Here is a 27,920-nt window from a genome sequence, read left to right on the forward strand (position 1 = left end):
ATCTAGATCAGCGCAGGTTTGGAGGGCTGAAGGGCCTGTTCCTTTGTTGTAATTTTCTTTGTTCTTTGTCCTATTGAATTTTTTTTTGTGAGCCATTTAAGGAATTACTATCAAACTTCAACACACTGTTCAAACTTTGGGGAACACCTGGAATTATGGTGTAAATGGCCTTCCCCTCTGCTTTGGCTGGGTTTTCACTTGCTCCATTAATATTATGTCAGGAGATTGGGAAATTTCTAAGGTAATTCTACCTCTTTGTTGCTGATTTTGAATATTGCTGCTGGAAATATATTGAACCAGAGTTTTCTGGGGTTTGTCCCAATGTATAAGTCCAGTGTGCTCTGATGATTAGATTTATTCTGTAGATTTAGCTTTAAAAATGTTTCCTCTAAAATTGTCTATAAGTGCAAGCTAATAACATTACAGTGAGGGTGACCTACTCCTCAGGAAAGAGTCAAAGAAATGTTCACCCAATTAAATTAATGGATTCAGATATAAACAATATCAAATCGCTTATGGAAAGTGAAATAAAAAAAGTGGAAGAAGATTGGATAAGCAATAAAAGGGACAACAGAATTAAGCTAAAAATCAGAAGTCTATTTATCTCTGTCTTCAAACACTTCTTTTCTTCTACCATCCCACACCAAGGCCCAGACTTTTTCAGAGTCATGGAAACTTTACAGATGTTTAAAAATGATGGTAACACCCATATGTAGAAGTCCCATCTCTATTTTCACCAATAGGGGAAAGAGGATGAAGTTTGAAAGACACAGGAGTGGACGTTGAATATTGTATAGTAAATCCAAATACTAACTCGGTGCTAAGTTCAAACAGACATCATTTACACCCTATCAAGTAGCATGATCTGCAATTTGAGAATTCAAAGTTTTTAAAGTAGTAGACTGTTTTCATCAGTAAGCAATAAAAAGAATTTGTTCTAGCAAATACAAGAACTGTTTGTTTGCTGATAGTTTCCCGCATGCAAACAAATATTATTATGCATTATTAGTGCTTGGTCTCTTCCCACAACCTACAAATATCCCAACAGAGCTGTGTCACAATTTAATTGACAGCCCAAAGAGGTTATTGTAACAGTAGCTAAAATTATAATGGGATTTTGAATACAATTATGTACTTTTTTTCAGATGAGAACATTTAGAAGTTTTAAAGGGACTTACATGAATGGAACTTTTATTTAGTGAAGGCTGTAATAGATATATAGAACTTTTGGGCACAGTGGTTAGCACTGCTGCTTCCCAGCACCAGGGTCCTGGGTTTGATTCTAGCCTTGAGCCATTATGTGTGTGGAGTTTACATGTTCTCCCAGTTGTCTGTGTAGGTTTCCACTGGGTGCTTTGATTTCTCCCACCGTCCAAAGATGTACAGGTTAGGCTATGCTAAATTGCCCCTTAATGTCTATGAATTTCATAGTTTCATAGTAATAGATGCAGGAGTATGCCATTTAGCTCATCGAGCCTGCTCTGCTATTCACTAAGATCATGACTGATCTATCCATCATCTCAGCTCCTCCTACCTGCATTATCCCCAGAACACTTAATTCTCTTACCATGCGAAAACCCATCCAACTGTGTCTTGAATATATTTAATGAAGCTGCCTCTACTGCTTCCTTGGGCAGAGAATTCCATAGATTCACTACTCTTTGGGAAAAGTAGTTCCTCCTCATCTCTGTCCTAAATCTACTTCTCCTAATCTTGAGGCCATGCCCCCTAGTCCTTGTCTCACCCACCAGCGGAAATAACTTGCCTGCCTCCATCTTATGTATCCCTTTCATAATTTTATATGTTTCTATAAGATCCCCACTTGTTCTTCTAAATGCTAGTGAGTACAGTCCCAGGTAAGTATACTAGCAGTAGTATTTGTGGAGTTATGGGGATTGGGTAGGCAGGCTGGTCTTCAGAGGTTTGGTACAGACCTGATTGGTTAAATGGCCCCCAGAAAGTAAAAGAAAACTTTTGTTTCATCTCAAAGTGGCTTCTGAGATCTGTCCATGGTGAGTACTGAAAGATCACTAGGTGGATGTTAAGGAAAAGTGTGGATTGACAAGAGTTGGTGTGCTATAAACAGTCATTAAGGATGGGAGAGGGGCATAAGGAAGGCATGTGGAGCAATGGGGGTGAGTTGGAAGATGTCCTCTCCATGATGTGGCATGGTGTGGGAGTGGGGGTAAAGGTGTATAGGGCTGAGGCCTAAAATATGAGAAAATATCGAGAACAAAGCCCACAGAACATAAAAAGGCACAGATTAAAGGCAGCCACTGAGGCTACCAAGTGCTCAGACAGGGAGACAGTGAGGACTGCAGATGCTGGAGATCAGAGTCAAAAAGCGTGGTGCTGGAAAAGCACAGCCGGTCAGGCAGCATCCGAGGAGCAGGAGAGTTGACATTTTGAGCATAAGTTCTTCATCAGGAAGTGCTCAGACAGGTGGAGTAAAAGATCTTTCAATGTTATGAATGACTTTGTTCTAGGTATTTGCTCATATTTTAGGCCTCAGCCCTGTGCCTGAAGGTAGTAAACTTAATTCCATCCTGCACCCGTGCTCCCAGAATGTAGATGCTACTGAAATTATGCAACTCATGCTATTCACCTTGGGAGTAAAATTGCGGAGTTTGTAGCCTCCTTATTCCCCCAACTAAAATGCATGAGAACAATCTTATCTGATTGATGTTCATTTGCTACTTATCTCCCTGTTCTGCCTTCCTGTATTTTGTCACATGCTGTTGTTCTACAACTGAATAGTTAAAAGCTGTATTGGTATGAGGAAACAAACTTATCAGACTTTAACTTCATACCTAACCTCAAAACAACATATTATTTTAGGTTAAAATTTAACTCCTACATCCACAACTATCTTTATGTATCCTTTCTTTTAGTTTTCATGAATTCAATAAAATTTTGCAATCATAACCTGGCTTTTTGGAGGCATGTTAACTATATTGGTGTAAATATAGGGTTTAACTGCTACATTGGTGGTACATGCTCAGCATTTAGTTTGTTCTGCTTTTGACTACTATGTACAGTTAGGCGAAAGTGAGGACTGCAGATGCTGGAGATCCGAGTCAATATTAGAGTGGCGCTGGAAAATCATGGCAGGTCAGGCAGCTAAGGAGCAGGAAAATCGACGTTTTGAACAAAAGCCCTTCACCGGGAATGTACAGTTAACAAGTGCTGCTCAAAGTAACCAAGAGGTTTGACATGTACTTGTACATATCTTTAATGCCAGAACAATTCCATTAGATTTCAGATCATTTACAGAGGCTTTCCTTTTACATCTGCCACTCAGGAATCCACTATCTTTCCAACCATTGATGTTAATTAATTCATCCATAGCTCCATAGAGTTCTTCTATCACTTGTTCAAGGCATGGAATCATACCTGCTGTCTGCCAATCTTCTAGCACTATTCCCTTTTATAATGAGGTATTTTTATATATGAAACAGTGCCACCAGTGTTGCTTAAATTAACAAATTTTAGTAGTTTTAGAACTGTTTTTATGTATGCCATCAATTCATATACCCATTCACCCTGAATGCAAAACAACGCTGTTACAAAAGGTTGCATAAAATACACATGCTAAGAGAGAGTGATGCGAACATACAAGCATATGTGTTGGGAGCATGAATAGTCTATTTGGCTTCTTGAGATTGCTTCACTATTTACTAAGATCACTACTGATCTGACTTTAGCTTTAACTCTACATTCCTGCCTCCCCCTATAACCCTGTTTGCCAACATCAAGCTTACCAACAATCTATCCACCTCTGCCTTAAAAATATCCAAAGCCTTTGCTACCACTACCTTTTGAGAAAGAGAGTTCTAAAGACTTACTATCCTCTGAGAGAAAATTTTTGCTTAATTTCTCTCTTCAATGGATACCCCTTTATTTTTAAATAGTTACCCTAATTCTAGATTCTCCTTCAAGAGCAAACATCTTCTCCACATTCACCCTGTCAAGCCCTCTCAAGAGCTTGTATGTTACAATCACGTCACCTTTTACTATTTTAAACTTTGTGGACAGAAACCCAGCCTGTCCAACTTTGCCTTATTAGACAACATGCTTGTTCCAGTGATATAGACTGGTAAACCATCTCTGAACTGTTTTCAATACATTACATCCTGCCTTAAATAAGGAGACAAATACCGTACACAGTACTCCAGATGTGGTCTCTCCAAAACCCTGGAAACTGAAGCATAGCCTCCATTACTATCATGTTGAATTCCCTTCACAATAACCAATGCATCCTATTAGCTTTCCTGCTGTAGCTGTATATTAATCTTTTGCAATTCATGAATTAAGACTGCCAGGTTATTCTGCACCTCAGATCATTGGAATACCTTCTAAATAATATACTTCTTTTCAATAAAATATAATAATGTTCTTGCCAAAATAAATAATTTCACATTTGCAAGATCTTTGCTCACACAGTTGATCTGTCTATATTCCTTTGTAACTTCCTTATGTGTTCTTCACAACTTACATTCTACCCAAGTTTGTGTCATCAGCAAACTTGGCAGTCACACTTGTGAGCTAGCCAATCTTCTATCCATGCTCTCCAGAGGGTTGGTATGACTCGATGGCCCGCTTCCATTGTGACTTTGTGGTTCTATGTAGTTTGGCTCAATTTCATAATAAGTTTCCAAAAGCATTTCTTGAAAAGTTAGAAGTTTCCTACATCCTTTTTAGCTTATACTTGTCAAACAATTCAAATTTTGTGTCATTCTTTACATAGCTCTCAACATTTTATTATTTTTTATCTTTTTTTTCTTAACTTTTTTGGACTAATTGAAATATCAAAATTAGTCATCCCATAGATGTTTGTCAGGTTGTATTAACAATGGTGTGGAGCAAAGACAAGTAAATGGAGTTGAGGCCCAGGTAATTCACAACTGAATTAAATAGCAGCATAGGCTCATGTGACTGAATGGCCCACTTTTGCCCCATGTTTATTTTTATTTCCTTTATTATCTTTCCTTGCAAGACACTTAACTATTCTCTCTCCAGAAGAGAGGATGGGATGAGCTGAGCATTGTTGGAAGTGTGCTGCTGGAAAAGCATAGCAGGTCAGGTAGCATCCCAAGAGCAGGAGAATCGATGTTTTGGGTAAAAGCCCTTTATCAGGAATGAGGTTTGTGAGCCAAGCGGGTGGAGAGATAAATGGGAGGGGGGTGGGGCTGTGGGGAATGTAGCTGAGAGTGCGATAGGTAGGTGAAGGTGGGGGCAATGGTGATAGATTGGAGAGGAGGGTGGAGCTGATAGGTGAGAAGGAAGATAGACAGATAGGACATGTCATGAGGGCGGTGCCAAGTTGGAAGGTTGGATCTGGGATAAGGTGTGGGTAGGGGAAATGAGAAAACTGGTGAAATCCACATTGATCTTGCATGGTTGGAGGGAATTATTCCCAATTCCTCTGCCTCCGCCACATCCGCTTCCAGGAGGACCAGTACCACCACAGAACACACCAGATGGTCTCCTTCTTCAAAGACCGTTATTTTCTCACCCATATGGTCAATGATGCCCTCCAGCTCATCTCACCTACGTCCCACACCTCCGCTCTCAAACCCCACCCCCCAACTGCAACAACAGAAACACCAGGTCCTCACCTTTTACCCCACCAACCTCTGTATACATTGTGTCATCCTCTACCATTTCCGCCACCTACAAACGGATCCTACCATCACAGATATATTTCCCTTCTCACCCCTATTTGCATTCTGTAAAGGCCATTACCTCGGCACCTCTCTTGTCAGGTTCACGCCTCCCAATATCCAAGCCTCCCCTCCTAGCACCTTCCTGTACCACTGCAGGAATTGCAAAACCTGCACCTAACCTCGCCCCTCACCTCCATCCAAAGCCCAAAGGAGCCTTCTACATCCATCCTCCTTGCAGAATGCTTCAGAAAACATCTCTGGGACACACCAACCAACCAATGCCCCATTGCCAAACACTTCAACTCCCCCTCCCATTCCACCAAGGACATGCAGGTCCTGGGCCTCCTCCATCGCCATTCCCTCATTGTTCGCCTTGGGAGCCTCCAAACACAGGATAAATGTGGATATCACCAGTTTCCTCATTTCCCTTTTCCCCACCTTATCCCAGATCCAACCTTCCAACTCGGCACTACCATCATGACCTGTCCTACCTATCCACACCACCCTCCATTCTGACCTATCACCATGACCACCACTTTCATCTACCTATTGTACTGTCAGCTAATAGAGATCAAATAGTGCAAATGTTTTGAAAACACACTAAGTTATCTCCAGTGCTTACACTCCATTTTGTGCTAAACTCCTGAGAGTCACCCTGCCACTTAATTCTCATTCAGTACACAATGCAAGTACATCTGTGAAAATAAAGCCAAGTTGTCTTTATTACCTGTAGGTTCCACGTTTGTTGGACATATTCCCTGATCAAATGGTCTTTCAGGTCTTCAAATGGCCCAATTTTTGGTTCAATTCCCTTTGGTCGATTGCATGGGGTTTTCAGAAGACAAACAAGACCATCGGTCTCTTCAGTATGGTACTCGACAATATCTACTGGACTCTTATGGGACTTTCCTCCAGTTATGAGATAACTTCCACTTAATTCTCTTTCTATTGTATAGTGATAACACTTTCCATTATATGCCACAGACAAAGCAAAGCCCCCAAGATAGTTGCGACTCTGACGCAAAAGGTAGAGGCCATTGATCAGTCCAGCCTGCTTCAGAAAGTCCTCTGCTTCATCTCGTGTAATGCTGCCATAGAAGTAAGGTAGATGATTTACTCTCTCAGCCATTTTATTAGAAGTAAATTATATTTGGCACAGCTGTTCCTTTGATCTTCTCAGCTGTGATCCTTCCTTTGAAAAAAGAAAAAGGACAGTTTGTAAATAGAAATACTTTCTCATTAAAAATTGAAGGATTGAAATGTTACCTTTAAATTATAATGAACCTTAAATATTATTTAAAAAAAATAAGCAACATAAACAATGAAAGCATGCATATAATGGAATGTTTTGTTCATAGTGGACAGCATATTGTTATTAGAGATGGAAATGTGTTGCTGGAAAAGCGCAGCAGGTCAGGCAGCATCTAGGGAACAGGAGAATCGACGTTTCGGGCATTAGCCCTTCTTCAGGAAGGAGCCCGAAACGTTGATTCTCCTGTTCCCTAGATGCTGCCTGACCTGCTGCGCTTTTCCAGCAACACATTTCCATCTCTGATCTCCAGCATCTGCAGACCTCACTTTCTCCTCCAGCATATTGTTAATAGGCATTTAATTCAAATAGTCAGAAAAAGATGCTTGTAATGCAGCTAACAATGATTTTGTATCCGTGTTATTGCAGATATTTTTAATCAACCTAGTCAGATGTGATCTTTGGCACACTTTTAGAGCAGGTGGAATTTGAATCTAGGCCTTCTAGCCCAGGGGTAGGGATACTCCCATAATTCCTGATGATTGCACCATGTTTAAGATGAAGTCGTACATCCAGTCAAGCACCGTCTGTCTGGAGCTGCCCTGCACAATTTGTGGCATTTGCCCTGGACTTGGAAAAAAGTAAACTGGCGCTCCTTTTAGTAGACTGTGACCCAGAGGTCCTGTTGGGTTGGGGTAATGCAGTTGTGGCCATCCTCTTTCCCCAGGACAAGCAGTGGAGGCCATGACACTAGACCTTACCAGCCTGATCCAAGATTACCACCCAGGTCAGTGCAATCTTTACTTCATCCAAGTGAATGCTTAGCACTGTAGGGAGAAGGAAATTACTTCATTACTCTGCCAGGGTATGAGTCACTATAATTCTCTCTGCTACCTTGCAATCACTCACTTTACGCACTGCACAAATCTTCCAACAAGGCGCATGCTGTGCCACTCCTGCTGTTGCATGCAACATTGTCCTATGCCCACCAAATCCACACGTGACTAACCCTGCTTGGCCTTTGTGCTACCTACTCAGAACTTCAACACCTCTCCTTGACCTGCATGAGCACTTATTGCTGTGCCACTTACAGCATTTAATCCTTCCCTTTGTCTCTTTCGAGAAGAAAACAGTGTGCATCAGGGAGGCAAAGACCCTGGTCTGTACTGGTCCAAACAGTTGACCAACAGTTTTTCCACCCCTGCATTGACGTTGCCTTTGACCTACTGGGACAAGATCCCTAACTGGCAAATGTCACGCTGGATCTCACTGAGGACTACTCCCTATAGATGTGGAGACATGGCTCTTTGCTCAAAATACATGCAGTGTGTTTACTGCATAAGCTGCTGTCACATAATGTAGATGTGAGTCTGATCAAGTATTGTGTTGTTGTCTTGACTGATGACTACTGGCCGGAGTGACAAGCTGGCTGCCTTTAGGTCTGAGTAAAACTGCAATGTAACAGTGCATTAGTGTTGTGAGCCTTTAAACTCAAAGCATAAAAAGGTAAGGCAGGAATGCTTTGAGCATCCAGGTAGATACCATAAGCATAGCGCTAACAAAGTAAGAGAGCAGCCCTGAGATGTCTGGTCCAAACTGTGAACTGTGTACTTGTCCCTCCATATAAAGTGTTCTTGCAGCAGCCTTGTAATGAGAGTTGTGACCATGCTCCAAGTGCAACACTAAAATGCAGAACCATACTGTAAGTGAATTGGAGATTTGCCAGTGAGGGTGCGGATTGGCTTGTACATGTGGAATGCCAATATCTGCGGATCTGGGCTGAGTGACTGTTGCACTGCTATGTGCCCTACGACATTAGTGTTGGACTTCCAAATAACAGACCTGGAGGAGTAAGTGCAAACTGGAGTCACTGGGTATTGTTTAAATTTTCAAGAAGTCTCATTGTCTTCTTTCTAGTTGGCAGGTGGAAGAATTGGAGCCTGCATATAAATGATTTAAGATTAAGTAGTTGTGAAGGATGATAATAAGCAATAATCCTTTTTAATAGCTGTGACCTTGTTAATTTCATCTAGACATACAGAATTCTGTTGGAAATTATGGCTTGTTGCTTTCAGTATCAAGAAAGTATATTGTCCTTTTTTTTTGAAGAGACGTTTTAAGGCAGAGGTGATGAGCAGTCTACCACAGCCACTACAGCAAACACATTGTAAGGACTTGGTTTTATTTCAAATTTGGAACAAAAGAAGCAGCCTGAATGGGTGTGGTTAAGGTCCACAGAATTAGGATTTTTAGTTTTAACTTTCAGCAGTTGTTGTGGGGTCTTGAAGAAGAGAAAACTATTTTTCCCTCAAAAGTTGGGGGTTCTCTTCCTGCTCTGGAGTTGTATATGAGACAATCTGTTTTCTGAATTTGCCTTTTGCCAAGGGTATGTTCATGGGATTTTATTATATTAGAACAGTTCATTAATAATAGTTACTATATCTATTATTCTGCTATTTTTACCTGCAGAGTTAACTTATTCTAATTCCTTCTTTTTTTTGTTGTATTTTGATTATAGTGGATGAATAAAGTGTGTTTAAATCTGATAGTTTGATGAATCAAATTGCATCTGGAATGCAACTTACCTTTAAAATAAGAAAAAGTTAGGGTTTAGACTATCTTCTGAATATTTTGAGGGGGTTTGGTCTGGTCTATAACAAAAGACCTTACTTGAATTTTCATGCAATACTCCCAGATTTCCGAACACAGCCAATGTTGTCAGGGCTTGTTAAGACTCTGTCCACAAATTAAACATGAAGCCAGAATTTCTACTTCACAAATTTCCCTGCTCATTGAGAATATAAAATACCTTAGTACACCACATTTAGAACTTTATGACATGTCACAGATTAATGTAGGTGAAATTATATGCTTGTGTTATTTTCTTGATATAACTGTACAGATTTATTCCCTGCTATTTAATTCTTAAACATGCCTCCATCTTAAGAGTATCAGATAAATTTATAAATGTTGGGCTTATATTAAAACTGTATCCAAACTTATTAAGCTAGCATGTCATTTTTCTCTCCCATAATGATCAGTATCCAAATTATTCAAGTCCCTTTATTTCCATTTAGAATTCACAAATGCTACTAGTATTAATTCTTCAACTGTTATGTTAAGCAGTTATGAGTCAGAAAGAAAGTAATTGCACTTTACTGCTACAGCTCTTAAAATTAGAGCTCTTCAACTTGCCTCCATTTTATGAAGCCATACTCGGCAAATCGTTCCCTAAGTTTACATTCGGTCTCCCCGATATAAAGAACACCACATCGGGAGAATCTGATGCAAGAAACTAGATTGGAAGAGGGGCAGGTGAACTTCTGTCTGACCTGGAAGGACTGTTTTGGGCCCTGGATGGAGGTGGCGGAGGTGGAGTACAAGCAGGTTTTGTGTCTATTCCGGTTGCAGGGGAAGCTATCTGGGGGTTCAGGGGGATTGATGGGGAAAGAACCCCAAACTAAGGACTGTTGAAGGGAACAGTCCTTGCGGAAAGCAGAGAGGAGTGTAGGGGGGAAGATGTTCTTGGTGGTGGGGTCCAGTTGGATTTGGCGAAAGTGTTAAAGGATGATATTTTAGATACAAAGACTGATGGGGTGGTAGGTGAAAACAAGAGGGACTCTGTCTTTATTGTGTTTGGGAGTTTGAGAGCAGTGGAATGGGGAATGGAAGTAGTGCGGCGGAGGGCTGTCTGGATGACAGAGGGGAGGAAAGCACGTTGTTTTAAATAGATTAACATCTGGGATGCTTAGGAGTGGAATGACTCCTCATGGCTGTGGGCGGCACGGTGGCACAGTGGTTAGCACTGCTGCCTCACAGCGCCTGAGACCCAGGTTCAATTCCTGCCTCAGGCGACTGACTGTGTGGAGTTTGCACGTTCTCCCCGTGTCTGCGTGGGTTTCCTCCGGGTGCTCCGGTTTCCTCCCACAGTCCAAAGATGTACAGGTCAGGTGAATTGGCTATGCTAAATTGCCCATAGTGTTAGGTAAGGGGTAAATGTAGGGGTATGGGTGGGTTGCGCTTCGGCGGGTCGGTGTGGACTTGTTGGGCTGAAGGGCCTGTTTCCACACTGTAATGTAATCTAATCTAAATCTAAATCCAAGCAGATGCGGCAGAGGCAGGGGAATTGGGACCACAAGATGGAGTTCTACAGATATTGGTGGGGGGAGGTGTACTCCAGATAGTTGTGAGAGTCTGTGGATTTATAGTAAATGAAGCAGAGCTTCTCAGCTAGGCCCCCAGGGGCTGACCTGACCTCCCAGTCTCTGCCCATTTTAATTCCCCTTCCCAATCCCTTTCCGACATGACCATCCTTGACCTCCTCCATTGCCACAATGAACCAAACCACAAATTGGAGGAACAACACCTCATCTTCTGCCTGGGCAGCCTACAGCCCAGAGGACTCAACATTGAGTTCTCCAATTTCAAATAACCTCCCTTCCTTTCCCCCGACTCCCTTCCCAGCTCCTTCCCCTCCCTTCCGCCCCTCCCAGCCACCTACTGGATGCATTTCTCCCATTGACCAACCAGGTCGTACCCTCTACCTGTCTTCACCTATCCCCACTTCACCACCCTGACCCCACATCCACCTTTATCTGCAGTGTCCCCTACACACATCTCCAGTCATGAAGAAGGGTTACACCCGAAACATTAAATTCTCCATCACCTGATGCTGCCTGGCTTTCTGTGTTCTTCCAGCATCCAGCTTGTCTACTTTGGATTCCAGCATCTACAGTTTTTTTTTGTCTGTGTCACACTTTGAGGCAGTGCATTCCAAATCTTAACTAATTGTTGCAAGAAAGTGTTTCCCCTTGTGTCTCCATTTGCTTCATTTCTTAGCTACATTAAATCTCTTCCTTCTCATTCCTTATTTATCCACCAGTTAAACTAATTTTCCACTCGTGATTTTGCATACCTCTATCAATGTTTTCTCAACATCCTCTGTATCCAAGATAAAGAGTCCAAACATCTCCAGTCTATGTAACTGCAAAAACTCAAAGGGGAGCATGAGCAACCAGAGGTTATTGTATGCATTGGTATTAATGACATAATTAGCAAAAGGGATTATTTACTGGAGAGTGAATATAGGGGTTAGGCAGAAGGTTAAAAAGCAGGGTCTAAAGGTTAAGTAATCTCTGGATTATTCACATTGCCACATGCCAGTAAGAGTTGAAATAGGATTTAGGGCAGATTAATCTATAGCTGAAGATCATTGGGATCTCTTCTGGGACAGAGATGATCTGTACAAGAGAGACAGGTTTCACCTGAACAGGAAGAGGAACCAATATCCTAGCAAGGAGATTTCCTAGAGCTACTCAGGACATTTAAACTAGTCTGGCGGGGGTGGGTAAACAACTATGAGACAAAAGAGATGGTTGAGACTAGTACAGAAGTTAAAGAGAATCTTATGGACCAGACCAAAAGCCCTGCAAATATATCAAGGAGATAGCCTAAAACCTAACTTTTACTTATTCGGAGGCAAGAATAAGATGCTGTGTTCCAGATGTAATTTGATTACATTACTTGGCTTTAAGCAAAACACACTTTAGCTTGTTAAAATACATATCAAAGAAAGAATTGAAATAACTTTATTTCTATTGGAAAACAGATTACTTAATTATTAGACAGCAACTGTTCCAATCTGGTAACATCTCATAACCACACCCTTGGCAGAGGCAAATTTAGTAAAATAGATAGTCTCACGTGCAATTCTTGCAGCAGACAGAACTCCAACTTTTGGCTGTAACAGAGAGAGAAATAATAGCTTCCACATTCAGCTCCAAGACTCCAGCAATTGCCAAAAGCTAAACTAAAACTCTGCTTCTGTGGGAGCCTGGCTTTACCCCCTGCTTCTATTGTTCTAACTTTTTAAAACAAAACCAAACTTAGCTACACAGCTGTGCACAGAGCAATCAGCTCTGTTCCAGGTTTACAACACTTGCTTTCAAGTGAAACAGGACAGCACAAATCCGTATAAAAGGCACATCTAATCACACCTGACCCCTTTAAAAGAATCATCAAAATGCAAAGATGGCTTCATTTTTAAAACTTCCAGTTTCCTGTCATTAGTAAGCTACCCATATACACTCCATTAAATCTAAGCACTCAAAATTTCAATGCTGCAGTCCACCTTCATTCATCAAAGCGGTGACAATCACTGACAATATGTTTTCTCAGGCAAAAGTGAGGACTGCAGATGCTGGAAATCAGAGTTAAGATTAGAGTGGTGCTGGAAAAGCACAGCAGGTTAGGCAGCATCTGAGGAGCAGGAAAATCGACGTTTCAGGCAAAATCCCTTCAGTCCTGATGAAGGGTTTTTGCCTGAAACATCGATTTTCCTGTTTCTCGGATGCTGCCTGACCTGCTGTGCTTTTCCAGCACTACTCTAATCTAGAATATGTTCTCTCAGCCTGCCACATGTATAATTTTGAAATTTAATGGCTGTAACAATAAACTCCATCAAAACAGTCTGGTATTTTTATCTTTAAATTTTTCCAAAAATTGTAAAGGGATTATGATCAGTACATATAATTCTCTCAGACCCACTACTGGCAACATAAATGTTGAAATGGCTTTGTGTAGTTAGTTGTTGCTAACACTGGAGCAGTCGTCAACACAGCTTTCAAGTTGCCAAATGCTTTCGAATTCTCTTCCAACCACTGAAATTTTTTGCACTCCTTCAAAATATAAGTCAATGGAACAACCACACCGCTAAAATTTGGCATGAATTTCCAATAAAAAAAACACACTCAGTCCCAGAAATCGTGTACTTCCCTCTTCATCAGTGGTAATAGAAACTCTCCAATAATTTCTATTTTCACATCCCATAGGCCAACTGTTCATGTCCAACAACATGGTCCAGGAATGTGACTTGGGCTTTTGCGATCTCAGTCTTAGCCAAGTTTATCAACAAACACACACACAAAAACACACACAAAAATCCACATGCACACATACGCATATACGTTTGTGGGGTGAATTTGTACTTGCACAGTTACATTGTACTTTGCTCAAAAACTGCATGAATACATGTAAGATTCTGTTAACTCACTTTTTAGATTATAGTCAGTCCAAACATTATGGCACAGGCAGAGAATACAGGGGGCTAACACTTTCAACATCTCAACGTCTTATCTGCGCTGACACCAATTGTTACAGATAACCTGAGAATGTAACTTTTAAAAAAAGTTTTGTGATTTACATATGAAAGAAGCTATCATGCTCAGTCTAACGGATGAGAGACTTAACAAACAATCAAGGTATTTTTCAATGTATAATTTCAGTTACTCACACTGTAACCTTTTGCTATAAATTCTGTGTCTTACAATTGTGCACTCCACAACTACCTGATGAAGGAGCCGGCGCTTCGAAAGCTACTGCTTCCAATTATACCTGTTGGACTACAACCTGATGTTGTGTGATTTGTAACTTAATCTACTTTCAATGCTTTTATCCAACTATCAAAATTATCTTGTTTAATCATTCCAAAATCTATGTATGTTTGACGAGGTTGCTTCCTTAGATTCATAAAACATTGTCTGTAGGCCTCAGGTACTAGCTCATGTGCACTTAAGATGGCATTTTTCATCTCCATATACTCTTCAGATACCTCTGCTGATAGCAATGCAAAATCTCACTAACTCTACCTACCAACTTTGTTTGGGTCAGCAATACCCACATGGTCACTGACCATTTCATTTGTTTAGCTACTTTCTCAAATTAAATGAAAAAGTCTTCTAGGTCCTTTTCATTGAACGTGGGCAATGCTTGGACATATTTAAACATACACCCACCAGGCCTTTAGCTATGATAGGATTGCTCTATATCATTACTCCGATCTTTCACCTTTAACTTGCCATTTTATGATGTTGAGTTGGATGTTGGATTGGGGTGTACAAAGTCAGGCAAGGAAGATATAGAGATACTTGCATCTGGACTAGAAGAGATTGAGGTTCACAAGGAAGAGGTATTAGAAATACTGTAGAGTGTGAAAATAGACAAGTCCCCTGGGCCGGATGGGATCTATCCCTGGATCCTCTGGGAAGCAAGAGAAGAGATTGCCGAGCCTTTGGCATTGATCTTCAAATCATCATTGTCTACAGGAATAGTGCCTGAGGACTGGAGGATAGCAAATGTGGTTCCCTTGTTCAAAAAGGGTAGTAGAGACAACCCTGGTAATTACAGACCAGTGAGTCTCACTTCAGGTTGTTGGTAAAATGTTGGAAAAGGTTATAAGAGATAGGATTTATAACCATCTAGAAAAGAGTAATCTGATCAGGGACAGTCAGCACGGTTTTGTGAAGGATAGGTCGTGCCGAACGAATCTTATTGAGTTTTTTGACAAAGTGACCAAACAGGTAGATGAGAGTAAACCAGTTGATGTGGTGTATATGGATTTCAGCAAGGCGTTTGATAAGGTTCCCCACAGTAGGCTATGATACAAAATGCGGAAGAATGGGATTGTGGGAGACATAGCAGTTTGGATCAGTAATTGGCTTGCTGAAAGAAAACAGAGGGTTGTAGTTGATGGAACATGTTCATCTTGGTGTCCAGTTACTAGTGGCTTACCGGAAGGGTCGGTGTTGGATCCACTGCTGTTCATCATTTTTATAAATGACCTGGATGAGGGCTTAGAAGGGTGGGTTAGTAAATTTGCGGACGACACTAAGGTCGGTGGAGTTGTGGATAGTGACAAAGGATGTAGTAGGTTGCAGAGAGACATAGATAGGATGCAGAGCTGGGCTGAGAGGTGGCAAATGGAGTTTAGTGTGGACAAGTGTGAGGTGATACACTTTGGACGAAGTAATCGGAATGCAAAGTACTGGGCTAATGGTAAGATTCTTGGGAGTGCAGATGAGCATGTACACAGATCCCTGAAAGTTGCCACCCAGATTGACAGGGTTGTTTTGGCCTTTATTAAAAGAGGGATTGAGTTCCGGAACCAGGAGGTTATGCTGCGGCTGTACAAAGCTCTGGTATGGCCACACTTGGAGTATTGTGTACAGTTCTGGTCACTACATTATAAGAAGGATGTGGAAGCTTTGGAAAGGGTGCAGAGGAGATTTACTAGGATGTTGCCTTGTATGGAAGGAATGTCTTACGAGGAAAGGTTGAGGGCCTTGAGACTGTTCTCATTAGAGAGAAGGTTGAGAGGTGACTTAATAGAGACAAACAAGATAATCAGAGGGTTAGATAGGGTGGACAGGGAGAGCCTTTTTCCAAGAATGGGGATGACAAACACGAGGGGTCACAACTTTAAAGTGAGGGGAGATAGGTTCAGACAGATGTCAGAGGTAGTTTCTTTACTCAGAGAGTAGTAAGGGTATGGAATGCTTTGCCTGCAACGGTAGTAGATTCGTCAAGTTTAAATACATTTAAGTCGTCATTGTACATGGAATAGTGTAGGTGGGATGGGCTTCAGATTAGTATGACAGGACGGCACAACATTGAGGGCCGAAGGGCCTGTACTGCACTATAATGTTCTATGTTCTATGTAAGTCAGAAGCCACACGACACCAGGTTATAGTCCAACAGGTTTATTTGAAATCACAAGCTTTCAAAGCTTGCGATTTCAAATAAACCTGTTGGACTATAACCTGGTATCATGTGACTTCTGACTTTGTCCTCCATTTTAAGTCGACTTTAAGTTTTCAGTTCCAATTTCTGAAGTCCAAAAACTTTCTCTTTCTCCGTTTCTTCTCTCCTTCTGTTTTTCTTCTGTTTTCAATCTTAACTCAAACTGTTTCATTTGCAATTGAATTTTAACCATTTCCAATGATTCTGCTTGTATCCCTGGCAATTATAAATGCAAATTTATTACTGGAATTATATAATAGACTTGTAAAGACTTGGGATTTTAACTTTCCAAACATAGACAATGACTATCATAGTGTTAAGAGTTTCAAAAGGGAGAAATTTGTTAAACGTGTTCAGGAAAGATTTTCCAATCAATATGTAGATGGCCCTTAATGAAAAGGGGCAAAACCTGACCTCCTTTGGGGAAATAAGGCAGGGCAAATGAGGTGCTGGGGGAGGGGAAGGAGCACTTTGAGACCAGTAACCATAATTCGACTAGCTTTAAAGTAGTTGTAGAAATGGATAGGTAAATTGGGACAAGAGCTGAAAATGTGTTGCTGGAAAAGCGCAGCAGGTCAGGCAGCATCCAAGGAACAGAAGAATCGACGTTTCGGGCATAAGCCCTTCTTCAGGAATTGGGACAAGGCCAATTTTGATGGGATTAGACAGGATCTTTCCAAAGTTGACTGAGGGAGGCTGTTCACAGGTAAAGGACATTTGGCAAAAGTGGGCTTTCAGAAGTGGATAACAGGAGTTCAGGACCAGCACTTCCTTTTCTGTGAAGGGTAAGTCTGATAGGTGTAGGGAATATTGAATGGCTAGAGATATTGAGGCTCTACTGAAGAAAAAGGAGGCATATGTTAGGTATAGCCAGCTGGGAAGAGTGAATTCCCTGAGGAGTATCAAGATGGAGGGGTATACTTTAGAGGGAAATCAGGAGGGCAAAAAGGGACATGAGATAGCTTTGGCAGATAAGGTACAGGAGAATCCAAAGAGACTCTACAAATATATTAAGTGCAAACGGGCAATTAAGGAGAGAACAGGGCCCTTAAAGTTCGGTACCCATAGGGAGGGCCTCAACCGGAACCTTGGGTTCATGTCACAATACAGGTGACCACCATTGCACTACACACACACACAGATACTCCTACACACACACATTCACACACACACAGGCACTCCTATACACACAGACACACACACACACCCTCACAGACTTAAGACATTCTGCATCACTGCACACACACACATACACTTTCTCACACTCACAACCCCCAACCCAGACAGACAGACACACACACAGACAGACAAAGACCCACATGCACACATATATTTTGTGGGGTGAATTTGTACTTGCAGGGTTACATTGTACTTTGCTCAAAAACTGCATGCATTCATGTAGAACTCTGAGCTCAAAAACTGCATGAATTTATGTAAAACTCTGTTATCTCACTTTTTAGATTAGAATCAATCTAAACATCAGGTCATAGACAGAGAACACAGGGGGCCAACACCTTCAACATATTGTCTAGCTATCACCATTGTTAACAGCTAACCCGAGAATGCAACATTTTTAAAAAAAAGGTTTTGTGATTTACACATGAAAGAAGTGAAACTATCACTGTATTCTAACAGATGAAAGGTTTAACAGACAATCAATTTTTCAATGCATAATTTCAGTTATATCACACTGTAAATTTTTGCTATAAATTCTGCATGTTAGGATTGAGCCCTCCACTACCACCTGATGAAGGAGCGTCGCTCCGAAAGCTAGTGTGCTTCCAATTAAACCTGTTGGACTATAACCCTGTGTTGTGTGATTTTTAACTTAAAGATAAGGGTGACAATATGTGGAGCCACTAAAGATCATTGTGGTGCTAAACAAATATTTCTCATCAGTCTTCACCAGAAGAAAGAAGAAATTGCAGGGCCCGCAGCAGAGGTGAGATGCCAGAAGACTGGAGGGTGACTAATGGTATGCAGTCATTTAAGAAGTGCTGCAGGGGAACTATAGATTGATAAGCCTAATGTCAGTGGCAGTAAATTGTTTGGGAGGATTCTGCAAGACAGCATACACTTGCATTTGGAAAGGTAAGGACTAATTAGGGATAGTCTGCATGACTTTGTGCATGGGAAATTGTATCTCACAAATTTGATTGAGTTGTCAAGAAGTGACTAAGATGACATAAGAATACAGAGCGATAGGTAACATGAACTTTAGCAAGGCCTTCGACAAGGTTTTTCATGGTAGACTGCTTAGTTAAGTTAGATCACATGGGATCTAGGGAGAGCTAACTAATTGGATATAAAATTGGCTTGATGGTAGGAGATAGAGGGTGGTGGTGGAGGGTTGTTGTCCAGACTGCAGGCTTGTGACCAGCGGTGTGCCGCAAAGACCACTGTTGTGGATCCACTGTTGTTCATCATTTATATAAACGATTTGGAAGAGATTATAGGAGGCATGGTTAATAAGTTTGTGAATGATACCAAATTGGTGGTATTATGGACAGTGAAGAAGGTAACCTAAGTATACAATAGGATCTTGATCAACTGGGCCAAAGGTTGAGTAATGACAGATGGAGTTTAATTCAGTTAAATGCGAGGTGTTCCATTCAGTAAGTAAAACAATGCAGACTTACATCTTTAATGGCAGGGTCCTGGGGAGTGTTGTCGAATAGAAAGACCTTGGAGTGCAGGTACATAGTTCTTTGAAAGTGGTGTCACAGGTAGACAGCGGAGTGAAGAAGTTGTTTGGCCTGCCTTCATCAGTTAGAGCACTGAGTTCAAGAGTTTGGATATTATGTTACAGCCAAACAAGTCGTTGGTATGGTCACATTTGGAGTATTGTGTACAATTCAGGTCACCAGAAAGGACATTATTAAACTTGAAAGAGTGAAAAAAGATTTACAAGGATCCTACTGAGACTGGAAGGTTTGAGTTATAAGAAGAGGCTGGATAGGCTGAGCCTTTTTTCCTGAAGCATAGGAGGCTGTGACGTGACCTTATAGCGATTTATAAACTCATGGGGGGCATAGATAAAGTGAATTGCACTGGGGTGGACTCAGCAGTGGGTGGGGTGTGAACGTTGGGTCCAGTGATGAGATTGGGTTGTCAGGTCTCAGGGACTGTCTCATAGAAGGGGACTGTCAGGTCCTGAGGCAAATGGGGGTGTTGGGTCCAATAGCAGGGGAGAGGGCATGTCAGATCAGGTGGGAGAGGTGAGGTACAGAGTTAGAATCTGGAGACTGCTATGGGGTCAGGAGAGGTACAGTCAGGGTTTTGTGGTTGAGAAGTCAGTTTAGTAGTTGCCCAGGAGTTAGGCTACACAATCCTCCAAATTCTCCAATTCAAATTGGAGGTTTTCAAGCAAAGGGGAATTGCCCAGAAGAATTTTCAATTTCCTGGGCAATTCCCTTTGGACAGGAGGTAACATATTGGCACAAACAGAGCATTAGTTGACAAACTGGAAACAGAAAGTGAGAATAAATGGTTCTTTTTTCAAATGACAGTCACTTGTACGCCACAAGAAGCCATTCTTGGGACCCAGCTATTCGCCCAGATATATTAATGACCTGGATGAGGGAATCAAATGTAGCATTTCTAAGTTTGTAATGACACAGAACTGGGCAAAATAGTAAGTCATTAAAGGATGCAAGGAGGCTTTAAGGTGATTTAGACAAGTTTAGTGATTGGGCAAACACTTGACAAATGGAGGACATATTGGCAATCGCAAAAATATTCTATAAGGTTTGAATATTTATTAGAGTTCATTAGAGTTAGAACGTTGAGAGGTGATTTAATTGAAACATATCTAAAGTGTCGAATTCCAACATGGCTGAATAGAGTAAATGCAGAAAGGATGCTTCTCTGGTTGGAAAGTCTAAAATCAGGTGACACAATCTCAAAATAGAAGATACACAATTTCTCTGAATCTCCTCTGAATATACTCCAGGACTAGTACATTCTTCCTGAGATATAGAGCCAAAACTGCATACAATACCTCAAATGTGGCCTGACTAGAGACTTATAAAGGCTCAGAAGTACATCCCTGCTTTTATATTCAAGTCCTCTCAAAATCAATGCCTTCATTGCACTTGCTTTCCTAACTACTGAATAAACCAGCAAGTTTAGCTTGAGAGAATCCTGGACTAGAACTCCCAAGTCTCTTTGCATATCAGACTTCTAAATTTTCTCCCCATTTAGAAAATAGCCATGCCTCTATTCTTCCTACCAATGTGCATGACCTCACACTTTCCCACGTTGTACTCCATCTGCCACTTCTTTGCCCACTCTCCAAACCTGTCTAAATCCTTCTGCAGCCTCCCTACCTTCTCAATGCTACCATTCCTTTACCTACCTAACTTTGCATCATCTGCAAACTTAACCCGAATGCCCTCAGTTCCTTCATCTAGATTGTTAATGTATAAAATGAAAAGTTGTGGTCTAAATTCTGAGTCTTGCAGAACACCACTAGTCACCAGCTGCCATCCTGAGAAGAAAATTTTCATCCCCACTCTCTGCTTATTGCCAGACAGCCAAGCTTCTATCCATGCTAGCACCTTGCATCTAATACCATGGGCCCTTTTCTTACTCAGTAGTGTCCTGCGCAGCACCTTGTCAAAGGCCTTCTTAGAGTCTGGGTAGATAACATCCATTGGCTCTCCTTAGTCTAATCTGCTTGTTACTTCCTCAAAGAATTCTAGCAGATTTGTCAGGCACGACCTACCCTTCATGAAACTATGCTGACTCTGCCCTATTTTGTCATACACTTCCAAGTATTCAGAAACCTCATCCTTCCTGATGGATTCCAAGATTTTACCCATGACAAAGATTAGGCTAATCAGTCTGTAATTTTCCATCTTCCGCCTTACTCCCTTTTTAAACAGGAGTGTTATGTTAGCCATTTTCCAGTCTTCTGGGGCCGTCCCTGATTCCAGTGATTCCTGAAAGATTACCACTAATGTCTCCCCTTTAGCTGTCTCCCTTAGAACTCTGGGTGTAGTCCATCTAGTCCAGGTGATTTGTCCAACTTCAGACCATTCAATTTTTATACCACCTTCTCCTTGGTGATGGCCACCATGCTCAGTTCTCCCTCCCCCCCCCCCCCCCCCACACACACACAAATTCTCTTGAATTTTTAGGGAATTACTCTGTGAAATAATTCCACCGTGAAAACTGACGTGAAGTAATTATTCACTCCCTCAGCTATTTCTTTGTTCCCCATTATTACCCCTCATACTTCATTTTCCAGCAGCCCACTTCTGCCTCTCTTTTGCTCTTTACATATCTAAAGCAACTCTTCCATCCTCCTTTATATTACTGGCTAGCTTACCCTCATATTCAATCTTCTCCCTCTTTTTTTTGTTGCCCTCTGTTGGTCTTTGTAAGCTATTCAATCCTCTGGTGTCCCACTGTTCTTTGCTACTTCATATGCTTTCTCTTTTGCTTTTATGCTATCCCTGACTTCCCTAGTCAGCCATGGTTGCCTCATCCTCCCTGTACCATGCTTCTCTTTCCTTGGGATGAATCTCTGTTGTATCTCCTGAATTACTCCCAGAAATTCCTGCCATTGCTGTTTCACTGTCTTTGTTGCTAGGCTCTTCTCCGAGTCATTTGTAATCAGCTCCCCCCTCATGCCTCTGCGGTTTCTTTATTCAGCTGAAATACCATTACCTCTGACTCTATCTTCTCTCTCAAATTGCAACATAAATTTGATCATGTTATGATCACTGCTTCCTAAGAGTTTCTTTACCTTAAGTTCCCTTATCAAGTCGGTCTTATTTCACAACATTAAATCCAGTATTACCTGTTCCCTAGTGGGCTCCATTACAAGCTGCTCCAAAATGCCATCTCGTAGACATTCCACAAATTCTTGCGAACCACTACCAACCCTAATTTTCCCAGCCCACCTGCATACTGAAATCCCCCATAGTCACTGTAAATTTGCTGTTCCTACACATCTTTTCTATCTCCTGGTATATCTTGTGCTGCAGCTCTTTGGAGGCCTATTTTTTAACCTTTGTGGTTCCTCAATTCTATCCACATTGATTCTACACCATCTGACCCTACTTTGTTTCTTACTATTGATTTAATTTCATTTCTCACTAATAGGGCAACCCGATCCCTTCTGCCCACCTGCCTATCTTTTCAATATGATGTATATCCTTGAGTACCCAGCTTCCAATCCTGATCCCCTTGCAGCCATGTCTCCATGATGCCCACCACATCATACCTGCCAATTTCAATCTGCACCACAAGATCAGTTATCTTATTTCTTATACTGCATGCATTCAGATCTAACACCTTCAATGCTGTCTTAACTGTCCCTCTTCTCATTGTCATTTGTTTGTCCAGTGTACTTGAAGTTTGATTGCTAACTCTGTCCTACTTGTGTCAGTGCTGGAGATTTTAGTAACCTCTCTTGAGCTCTGCATTCTTACCTCCCCTTTTAATTCAGGTTTTCTAATTTCCTCTATGACTGAACCCTCTCCCCCCATTTAGTTTAATGCCCTGTCTACAGCCCTAGTTATGCAATTCGCCAGGACACTGGTCCCAGCAAAGTTTAGATGAAGACCATCCAATCAGAACAGATCCCCTTTTCCCCAGTACTGGTGCCAATGTCCCATGACTCATGAAAATGCAAACCCCACACTTTCCCACATAACATATTCCATCAGCTGCTTATTTGCTCTTTCTCCTAACCTGTATAAGTCCTTCTGCAGCCTCCCCACTTCCTCAACAGTACTCTCCCTCCACTTATCTTTATGTCTTAATGATGATGCGCTCAGTTTCTTTGTCCAGATAAATAAGACTGCAGTTACTAAAGATAAAAGCCATTATAAGCTTACTCTTAATGCTGAGAGATGATTGAATATATGATTGTTTATTTTACATAATTTATCTTACCTTAAATTGATGCCATTCTTTCATTATATCTTGGCATAAGTGAAACCTGAATTGTCCAAATCAACAACACTGAGGTTTAATTTCCATTTAACACTTCTTTTATTTTGCAAATTTTTTTTTGACAATGCCTTCAAGCATTGTGGATACATCTTATCTTGGACCTTTAGCAAGTTACAATCTTTCTAAAAGATTGGGCGGTACAGTGACTCAGTGGTTACCACTGCTGCCTCACAGCCTCACAGGGATGAGTGTTTGATTCCAGCCTCGGGTGACTGTCAGTGTGGAGTTTGCACATTCTCCCTGTGTCTGTGTGGGTTTCCTCCAGGTGCTCCAGTTTCCTCCCACAATCCAAAGATGTTCAGGTCAGGTGAATTGGCCAGTCTAAACTGCCCGTAGCGTTAAGTACATTAGTTAGGTTGGTGGGGACTTGTTGGGCTGAAGGGCCTGTTTCCATACTGTAGGGAATCTAATCTAAAAGAGAATCTATCAATTTCGCTTTATCTTTCCCAATGTCATAATCACACTTTAGTAGACTTTCTTTTGTGCTTTTATGCCATCATAACAAAAGTTTCAAAAATGGTATAGCTTAATTTTCAGAGAGATGGAATAGCAGATCAGTGTGGGATTCCTGTCTACGGTGTTTAATGTAGCTCTTAACCTGTTTAAACCAAAGGAGTTATCTATTGTGTTAAAGAGCACTACAGAATTTCAATAGAATACTGATACATGTTCCATAACATATTAAACGTCAGTTGCTAGGTACTGACAATTTCATTTTCAAAATCTCAAAGAAAACACAAAATTAAGTGACAGCATTAGGTAGAATTTCGAATAACACCGTAAATATTTGAACACAGGAAAAACATTTTGCCAGAGAGAAAATTATTTTAAACTTTGCTGAAATTGGTGGTTCGTTGGATAGTAACATAAATAAAATGTGGTCACTAGATTTACTACTGAGGTCAGCCTACTGCAACTTTCACAGAGGCTTACTACTGGCTGACGGAAGTTATTTCCTGTTTCTTGTAGCAGGCATCTTTCAATATGCATTTGGATATCTTTCCTCTGCTATTAGGTGAAAGTATGCATGCTTCTCCAGGCCTCAAGGAAAATTTCAGCCAACTGTGCCCTTGGCTTCCTTCTCTCCTTTTTCTCTGGGAATGATCTCTTCACCTCTGCTACAATCAGTTACATAAATACTAGAGACCATTTTAGGGTTATCGGGAGTTGACCTTCTGGAAACCAAACTCCCACTCTACATACCAGTATGTTAATGCATTTTCAGATTATGAAGTTTATTATCTTTCAGACCTCATGCTGTTGAGATCAACAACCTTTTCCATCCACTACAGCCCTTGACAATAGGAGTCGCAGATGGGAGTTAAAATCAGCACTACAGCTTACTTTATGAGTATTTTTTTTGTGTGCAATTTCATATATGTTTCGTGTTTTCTGACCAAATATTAACAAATTTAAGAAAAACCCAGTATACTACAAGTTGTTGCAAAACAATACCTTGCCAATTAATTAACAAGTTCAACATGACTTTGAGAAGCTGTAAGTACTTTCTTATCATTAACTTTTTATGTTTAACCTGAATGATGTCAATAGTCTGTGCAGAAGAATACCTTTGGACTGAATTTTATGGGCATCAGCTAGAAAACTGATAACAATACAGCTGTGACCATCTCTGGAAGTCTAATGCAAGTAAATGTTAACTTGCCTGCTGTCAGGGTTTCCATTGGGTTTAAAAACAAAGACTCTGCCTATTGACTGAGTCAGCAACTCATTGATCTCAGCAATACCACTGGGAAAGGTGGCAACTGCTGGGACTTCAGTATCAAGAAGCTGGGTGAATGGGATGGGTATGCCATGGTTAGCCAAGCAGAGCATAGTGAAGTGAATAATTTGTTGTTTTGGGCATGAAATGTTTTAATCAGAGTATTCATGACCCTAGAAGGTCAACAGGATATATGGGAGGGCTCTCTCAAGGGCAGAGAGTACACAATCAAGATGATCTCTTTGAATCATAGAAACCCTACAATGTGGAAAGAGGCCATTTGGCCCAATGGGTCTACACCAACCCTCTGAAGAATAAGCTACCCAGACCCATTCCCCTACCCTATTACCCCTAGAATCCCTGCAGTGTAGAAACAGGCTCTTCAGCGCAAAAGTCCACACCGACCCTCCGGAGAGAGTAATTACCTGTATTTACCCCTGACTAATGCACCTAATCTGCACATCTTTGGAAACTGGAGCACCCAGAGGAAATCCACACAGACACAAGGAGAATGTGCAAATCCACACAGACAGTCGCCCAAGGTTGGAATCGAACCTGGGTCCCTGGCACTATGAGACAGCAGTGCAAACCACTGAGCCACTGTCTGCCTTACATTTACCCCTGATTAATGCACCTAACCTTCACATCCCTGAACATTACGGGCAATTTAGCATGGCCAATTCACCTAAACTGAACATCTTTGGACTATGAGAGGAAACTGGTGCATCCAGAGGAAACCCACACAGACATGGAGAGAATGTACAAATACCACACAGACACCCTAGGGTGGAATTGAACCCAGGTCCCGGGTACTATAGGACAGCAGTGCTAACTACTGAGCCACCCATAGCCTCCTGGACTCTGCAGGGAGGCTGCTAGGGTATACTCAATAGTGTCCTCATGTGTCAGACATCCTTACCCTCACTGCTTGTAGAATACCAGTGATAAAGGTAGCACAGGAAGATGGCTTTAAATGGTGCATAATTACTATTAAGAGCATTAGTTAGTCTGCATATTCTTGATTCTCCCTGCCTCTGGCTTAAGCAGCAGAGGAAATTATCAAGAAGAGAACTCTGCCTTCTCTCTTGATTCAATGGTCACCTGCCTCGCAGCCTTTGCACATGGTGTTTGGAGGACAACATAAAATTCCATCCTTTGTGTCTCAACGCAAAGATCAAGCACTCCCAGATATGGTATTGCATATTAAAGATGAAACAAAGCACTGCTTCCCTTAGCTCAAAAATAATTTACTTCCACCCAGTATTCACTAATGTAATTCAGTGCCTACATCAACAATCTTCTCTCTTAAGTGAGTTTGCCAATTGAATAGTACGTTTTGTGAGGCCTTTTACCTGACAAAATTATGCATGATCCTGGATGTTAAATATTCAATTAATTAAATATTCAATTACAACTGAACCTTAAACAATTTTCCTTGAATGCCAATTGTTTGCTGCATTGCAGGGTTATAGACACTACAAGTGTCGATTTAGAATCACTCAAGATGAAATCAAATCTTTGTTGTACCTCTCTGGATTAGTGGGAGACAAAGGATAGAGGTCCAAATTGAGCTGGAGAAGAAATAGAAAATAAATTGTAATAACTATACAAAGTTCTCCTGAGTATATCTGCATGGTCATGTAGGATGGTCGCTCAGGCATATCACTTATTGTAGACCATATGATGACTCATGGGTAGTTCCAACAGCTGAAGCTGTACTGTGTATTTCATACAAACCTGACCAACACTGGGCAAGAGTAAGCATCTATCCATTATCTGAGACAAAAAAACCTGCAGATTCTGGAATCCAAGGTAGACAAGCAGGAGGCTGTAAGAACACAACAAGCCAGGCAGCATCAGAAGGTGAGGAGTCAATGTTTCAGGTGTAACCCTTCTTTAGCACAAAGGAGGGTGTAAGGATAGCTGCAGATAAAGGGGGAGGTGGGGGAGGGTTTTGGGTGTGGGGAGGGGCAAGGTGGTGAGGCTGGGATACATTCTCCACCATTGACTCTATATTTTAACAATAAAAATCTTTAGGACTAACAGCTAAAATTGAGGAATGTTTATGTTGGTAATAACCAAACATGAACATGCAATAAAGTTGGTTGAAAGTGAAATGCCTGGAAAATGAAGTGCCTGGAAATTAGTTGTTGTCACATGTCCTTATTTATACTGTTACAAGATAAACAAAACAATGTAATAAGTTAGTTAATATGAAGAACGGTGGGCAACTGTTTAAAATTGAATCTATTGGCTTCTATAAGAGAATCAATTAGAAGCTCAGTAAAAGTATTGCATTTTTATTGCATTCTATTTGGCTTTTCCTCCTACTCTGCAGGCTCTGGTTTTTTTAGGCTCAACACATCCACAGAGAAACAGGTGGTGGAATTCACATGGTTTCCTGTATTGTGATTCTTCTGTAGTCAGAATTACCAAGTCTACATGCCTTCAGTTTGAATACAATTCCTTCTTACAATTCTATTTGAATTTTCTTACACATCCTAGGTTATTCTGGCTTAATTTATTCTGGGTTTAGTTTGAAATTATGAGGAGCCATTGACATGATACTTAATAACTACAATAACTTCATAAAATTTACCATACAGAAAAAGCCATTCAGCCCATTGTGTCTGTGTTGGTCAACAAGTAGTCAACTAGTTTAATCCCATTTTCCTATCTTGATTCCCATCCTTGCAGGTTATAGCACTTAACATGCATACCTACATATTTTTACAAGTTTTTT

The 27,920-nt window shown here is 41.1% G+C and overlaps 1 protein-coding gene across 2 annotated transcripts in view; it reads right to left on the reverse strand.

Annotated features, from left to right (window-relative positions):
• The window catches only part of syk (spleen tyrosine kinase), a 199,035-nt gene that overhangs the window by 100,534 nt on the left and 70,581 nt on the right, over positions 1-27,920 (reverse strand). For both annotated transcript variants that reach the window (XM_087997072.1, XM_043714053.2), the window contains exon 2: positions 6,394-6,858. In XM_087997072.1, the coding sequence (XP_087853198.1) occupies positions 6,394-6,795 (402 nt within the window). In that variant the 5' untranslated portion in view covers positions 6,796-6,858. The remainder of the gene's footprint in view (positions 1-6,393; positions 6,859-27,920) is intronic.

This window comes from Chiloscyllium plagiosum, unplaced genomic scaffold (genome assembly GCF_037043375.1).
Source record: "Chiloscyllium plagiosum isolate Xiang-an unplaced genomic scaffold, Cpla_swu_hap1 HiC_scaffold_2, whole genome shotgun sequence".
In the NCBI taxonomy this organism is placed as follows: Eukaryota; Metazoa; Chordata; class Chondrichthyes; order Orectolobiformes; family Hemiscylliidae; genus Chiloscyllium; species Chiloscyllium plagiosum.